Source organism: Perkinsus marinus (genome assembly GCF_000006405.1).
Source record: "Perkinsus marinus ATCC 50983 genomic scaffold scf_1104296935302, whole genome shotgun sequence".
Lineage (NCBI taxonomy): Eukaryota > Perkinsozoa > Perkinsida > Perkinsidae > Perkinsus > Perkinsus marinus.
In genome coordinates, this window is record NW_003214508.1 from 563375 (window position 1) to 568025 (window position 4651).

At 48.1% G+C, this 4651-nt stretch overlaps 4 protein-coding genes across 4 annotated transcripts in view; 2 read left to right on the forward strand and 2 right to left on the reverse strand.

Annotated features, from left to right (window-relative positions):
• Positions 1 to 1375, forward strand: part of Pmar_PMAR003458 (eukaryotic translation initiation factor, putative) — a gene marked incomplete at both ends in the record, with an annotated part of 3647 nt that extends 2272 nt beyond the window's left edge. The window contains 9 exons of the mRNA XM_002784154.1: positions 1 to 43; positions 88 to 196; positions 279 to 403; positions 449 to 564; positions 620 to 782; positions 831 to 956; positions 1012 to 1073; positions 1125 to 1221; positions 1269 to 1375. Coding sequence (XP_002784200.1) covers positions 1 to 43; positions 88 to 196; positions 279 to 403; positions 449 to 564; positions 620 to 782; positions 831 to 956; positions 1012 to 1073; positions 1125 to 1221; positions 1269 to 1375 — 948 coding nt within the window. The remainder of the gene's footprint in view (positions 44 to 87; positions 197 to 278; positions 404 to 448; positions 565 to 619; positions 783 to 830; positions 957 to 1011; positions 1074 to 1124; positions 1222 to 1268) is intronic.
• A 304-nt stretch (positions 1376 to 1679) lies between these two features.
• Positions 1680 to 2469, forward strand: Pmar_PMAR003460 (Aldehyde dehydrogenase, putative; the record flags this gene model as incomplete). The annotated part of the gene is made up of 5 exons (XM_002784155.1): positions 1680 to 1769; positions 1817 to 1887; positions 1930 to 2030; positions 2089 to 2201; positions 2248 to 2469. The coding sequence occupies 5 exons, from the start codon at positions 1680 to 1682 to the stop codon at positions 2467 to 2469; spliced, it is 597 nt and encodes a 198-aa protein (XP_002784201.1).
• A 538-nt stretch (positions 2470 to 3007) lies between these two features.
• Pmar_PMAR003461 (Myeloid leukemia factor, putative) lies at positions 3008 to 4001 on the reverse strand. Its single transcript, XM_002784156.1, has 4 exons — positions 3861 to 4001; positions 3688 to 3816; positions 3469 to 3640; positions 3008 to 3421 (listed from the first exon to the last, which is right to left on the reverse strand). Exons 1-4 carry the CDS (start codon positions 3990 to 3992, stop codon positions 3165 to 3167), a joined length of 690 nt encoding a protein of 229 aa, XP_002784202.1. The 5' UTR covers positions 3993 to 4001; the 3' UTR covers positions 3008 to 3164.
• Positions 4002 to 4620: 619 nt separating this feature from the next.
• The window catches only part of Pmar_PMAR003462 (actin, putative), a gene marked incomplete at both ends in the record, with an annotated part of 660 nt that continues 629 nt past the window's right edge, over positions 4621 to 4651 (reverse strand). The window contains one exon of the mRNA XM_002784157.1: positions 4621 to 4651. This exon is cut by the window's right edge and continues 4 nt beyond it. Within this exon, the coding sequence (XP_002784203.1) occupies positions 4621 to 4651 (31 nt within the window).

A 4651-nucleotide genomic window follows, 5' to 3' on the forward strand; every position in this document is an offset into this window, starting at 1 on the left:
ATTCCGGCGATATACAAATCGTTGCAGGCATCATTTAAAGCTGGTATGGATGAAGTCTCAATAGAGGCACTTTCTCTTTGGTGGTAGACCGCACTAAGTCGTTGGAGTGGCGCCTCAGCCAACTGGATGCTATGGAGCGAATGATTAAGGAGAATCTGGATGTGTTCAAGCAAGCTATACTCGAGGACATGCATGTGTAAGGAAGTAGTTTTATGATATTTTGAGTTGGTCGGATCCTGGAGTTGTGACTTTTGAAATGTATTGTAACTCTTGTGTAGGTCCCCTATAGAGAGCGATATGATGCAAGTGTCACTCACGTTGAGCGACATAAACCTTTTCAAGGCTAATATCGAATCCTGGATGAAGCCAGAGAGGGTCTCGCCGAGTCTGATTAGTCTTCCAGGTCGGCCTACATACAATTCTCTACCTACTTATCGTCTGGTTTCAGCTAAAGCGGAGATTCTGAGCGAGCCGTTGGGAGCAGTGGTTGTGTATGGTGCGTGGAACTATAACTTTCTCCTCACCTTGCAGCCCGTGGTTGGCGCTATCGCTGCTGGCAACTGCGTAGGAGGACACTTCTCAGTGCTGTTTGATTCCTTGCCATGCTGCTCTGCTGTAGGTCCTTATCAAGCCTGGAGACTACGCAGTGAGGAGCACCCAAGCCATGATGCAGCTCATACCGCGCTACATGGACCAGAACTGTATTCGAGTCGTCAGTGGCGGACCGGAACTCAGTGATGCTATACTTGAGCACGAGTGGCAAAAGATATTCTACACTGGAAGTCAGTGCCTCTGTGATGACATTCCAACCATATCACTCACTGCGACAGGCACTAACGTCGGTCGTATTATTTACCAGAAAGCCGCCAAGTTCCTAACGCCCTGTACACTGGAGCTGGGCGGGAAGAGCCCGTGTATTGTGGACAGTACAGCTGATCTACCCATAACAGCCAAACGTAAGCGACAACAGCATCAGCAGCAATCTCCTTTGTATAGCATAGTCTTCTACAGGTCTCGCATGGGGTGCATTGGCCAGTGCTGGACAGACATGTGTTAGACCAGATTATGTGCTGGTAATGTGGATGGTCGGAGATGTATGCGAGCCTCTATCGTGGCAACTATAGGTGCACCAGTCTATTGGCGATAAGCTGGTGGAGACGTTGAAAGCCACCATTAAGTACTCCTATGGGGAGAGTCCTAAAGATTCCCCGTGGTTTGCTCGTGAGTATCGGTCTCGTTGTGCCCTTTATGGATTTATTCTTCTGCAGGTGTCATCAACCAACGTAATTTCGATCGGGTCACTAGCCTATTCGAAGGTTCCGAAGACCTCGTAGTGTTGGGTGGCTCGAAAGATCTAGACCGCAAAGAGTGGTAGGTATGCTATCTCGTTCAGTAGTAGTAGTAGTAGTAGTAGTAGTAGTAGTAGTAGTAGTAGTAGTAGTAGTAGTAGTAGTAGTAGTAGTAGTAGTAGTAGAAGTAGTAGTAGTAGTAGTAGTAGTAGTAGTAGTAGTAGTAGTAGTAGTAGTAGTAGTAGTAGTAGTAGTAGTAGTAGTAGAAGTAGTAGTAGTAGTAGTAGTAGTAGTAGTAGTAGTAGTAGTAGTAGTAGTAGTAGTAGTAGTAGTAGTAGTAGAGTATCCCCTGGATGGGCAGGACTTTCATCCGTCTTTAGCGATTTACTGATGGTTGTTGTGAATCGTAGTTACGTTCCCCCCACAATTATCAATTTCCGTACGGATAAGCAACGCTTCTCTGCGGCGAAGGTTATGCAGGTATTCTTCTATTCCGACGCGTTGCATGATGTCAGTGTTTTCTCCAGATGGAAATCTTCGGACCTATTATTCCGGTCTGTTATTACAACGACTTCTCAGAATGTGTGGACTTTGTAAAGTGGGTAGAACGTCGGCGTGGTCTTTGTTGACTCCTGTGCAGGTCTCGGCCTTCCCCGTTGGCTGCCTATCTCTTCTCATCGGACCCCACTTTGAAGGAGGCGTTCAAGCATAACATCCACTCGGGCAGTCAGGCGATCAACGGTGAGTTCACTGTGGCCCTTTTGATCCGGTTGACTTTACTGTGAAATTCTTGGGTCAGATACTATGGTGCAACTGAGTGTGGAGGACTTGCCCTTCGGGGGCACCGGAGCTTCAGGCTTCGGCGCGTATCACGGCAAGCATTCGTTCGATTGTTTCTCACATAAGAAATCTGTAATATTCTCATTCGTTGCACGGATAATACTCAGCTTGTCCTTAGGTGCTGTCTCGTCCGACCGTTCTTGATGCTCCCCAACGTTATCCTCCCTACAGCAGTATGGACGCTAAGGTCTTGGGTGTGATCCTCAATGCCAAGGCGAGTTCAGTTACTCTCAGCCCAGACAATAATGGTTCTTCTCAGGCTTCTTTACTGTGGGGGAAGATGTCTAGTATGATGACCACGAAGAATGTCGTGGTCTTCATTGTCTTGGTCTTGGCGTAAGCATTCCATCATCGTGGAATTTGCAACTTTTCTTGGCAGGTTCTTACTGAGGAAAAACATCGCCAGATTCGTTCTCGAGTGAACTTTGTGGACTTGTGATGACAATGACTCATAAAGATACTCATTGACTTATGAAGATACTCATTTTGTTCAACGATATCAATATACCAGCTTGCGTTATTGAGTGTCTATCGGCTTCCTATGGCCGTCATCTCTCGTTGTGGGACTCGTCAAATGCCAATGCAAAGGGGTCATACCGAGTTTGATGAGGTCAAGCTCGCGCCACTATGCCCAAGAGGTCTCGTACAGATAGAGTGGAGGAGAGTTGTGAAGTAGAGACGAACACCGAATGCTGGTTCATAATTCCAAGAAAACCAACGAGAAACTCTCGCCGGCTAACAGAAACACCTTGACTGATTCGATCAGGGGAGGATGCTTTTATTTCTCTGTCGCTCCTCGTTTTCACTAGAGGACAATCTCTTCCCGGACTAGTCACTACTAACCCAACTCGATAAGGATCAAAAGGATTTTCATATGCGGTGTTTGATCATCATCTACTCGACAATATGGTTCAATGATTGTAGTTCGAAGAGCTAGTCCAATAAATAAAGACAGCACACTCTAACAAAGGGAGCAATACTGTTCATCCTCAATACCACTGGGTGTTTGATGATAATCCAAAACCAAAAGGGTATCTAGATGCCGGTAAGTTGTCGCTGTTCGCGGCTCCTCCTCCTAGACTGCTGATCACCGACATCCTCAATGCTGCTGTAACGAGCCCCGCCCAAGGCTTGCATCCCAGAGGCTCCATGACGGGGTAGGTAAGGCACTGCATCTTCCTTCCAGCGCTGGTCGAACTCGGCAGCATTCTCTTCAGTGAGGCCGCCACGGAACATATCTTGCGTGTTCTGATCACCTGTATTGCGATTGCGGCTACGGACAACTCGGCGGCCTGAGAACCATATCGAATGAAATAGAGAAGCATTTTCCAGCACTCACCTTGTTCACCCATGGTCCTTTCCAAAGCCATTTTGTCCAGACCGGTACCCGAGTTGGTATACATCTCCTGCTGTTCCCGTAGTCTCCTCTCTGCATCACCTACGGTAGAGCTCTGGTACTGCTCAGTGACCTCCTTCCCATCGGGACCCCGACAGGTAGAGGACACATAAACCTGACGGAGCCATCAGACCTCGAGGCATTAGCCTGGGAACATCCTACCTGACTCGAATATTGACCTTGTTGAGGCTGCCCAGCAGATAACATGCCTCCGAATAGTTCATTGCCGCCACCAGTACGCGTAGCAAGAGACATGTCCCTCTCCATCCCTCTCATCATACTGTCCATTGCCTGAAAACCGCTGTACACCAACGGCAGTGAAAATCGAGTAGCACCTGTTCCTGTTCCCGGAACATCCGGTCGAACGCGCCGAAACCAAAGAGGTCGCCTTGAGACTGCTCCACCCGGCGGGCCAGCTGTCTCTCGGCTTCGTAGGCATCATCACGACGTGAGGATCTGTTGAACATTTTAAATGGAAACCTAAAGAACACGTCAGTGGGATACAAAGTAAATAGACCCGTGAACACAAAACTACGATCGGCAGAAGCAACACGTAAGCGGCTCAGCCAAAGTGCATAATACAGATATAGAGAAAGTGGTGCCACCTTGGAGTCGATTACCCACGACTCACGCATTGTCAGAAGGGACCACTACGAATACAAACCTGACCACACAGCCCAGCAGACGTCGGCCAGGTAGCTATTGTCTGGGCCTAAGTGGGTCCAGGTTGGGAACAACTGATAGCAGAGGTCTGGCCGCGTCCTTGAAACCCGACACCGCGACAAAAACCACAACCTCAAACGTCGAGTGCTACGTAGATACTACATACACAGCCACCAGCTCAGACGCAATAAAGTGGGGTTCCACCGAGCATTGTGTTGGGAGTGTACACAGTCCCTCCGCTGAACTCAAAACGATGACAAGGACTCGGGGTAACAACAATTGTCTCTATGACTCTACCATCAACACAGTACCATCACCTTGCCTTCGACATACAGGCTGGCGACTTCCCCCATGGCTTATCATAGCCAATGAGTTGTGAACCCTATCATATATCATTAGAAAGCTCTCTCCGAGTACTAAATGAATGTGTATTCAACCCTTCCATTCACTGAGATGTTCAGCA

Excerpts from the sequence above, each read along its gene's own strand:
- Pmar_PMAR003461 (XM_002784156.1), bottom strand. The coding sequence starts at position 3,992 with ATGTTCAACAGATCCTCACGTCGTGATGATGCCTACGAAGCCGAGAGA. Across the intron at positions 3,817-3,860 it reads TGTTCCGGGAACAGGAACAG|GCAATGGACAGTATGATGAG; the intron begins GTGCTACTCGAT and ends AGCGGTTTTCAG. Across the intron at positions 3,422-3,468 it reads AAGGACCATGGGTGAACAAG|GCCGCCGAGTTGTCCGTAGC; the intron begins GTGAGTGCTGGA and ends TATGGTTCTCAG.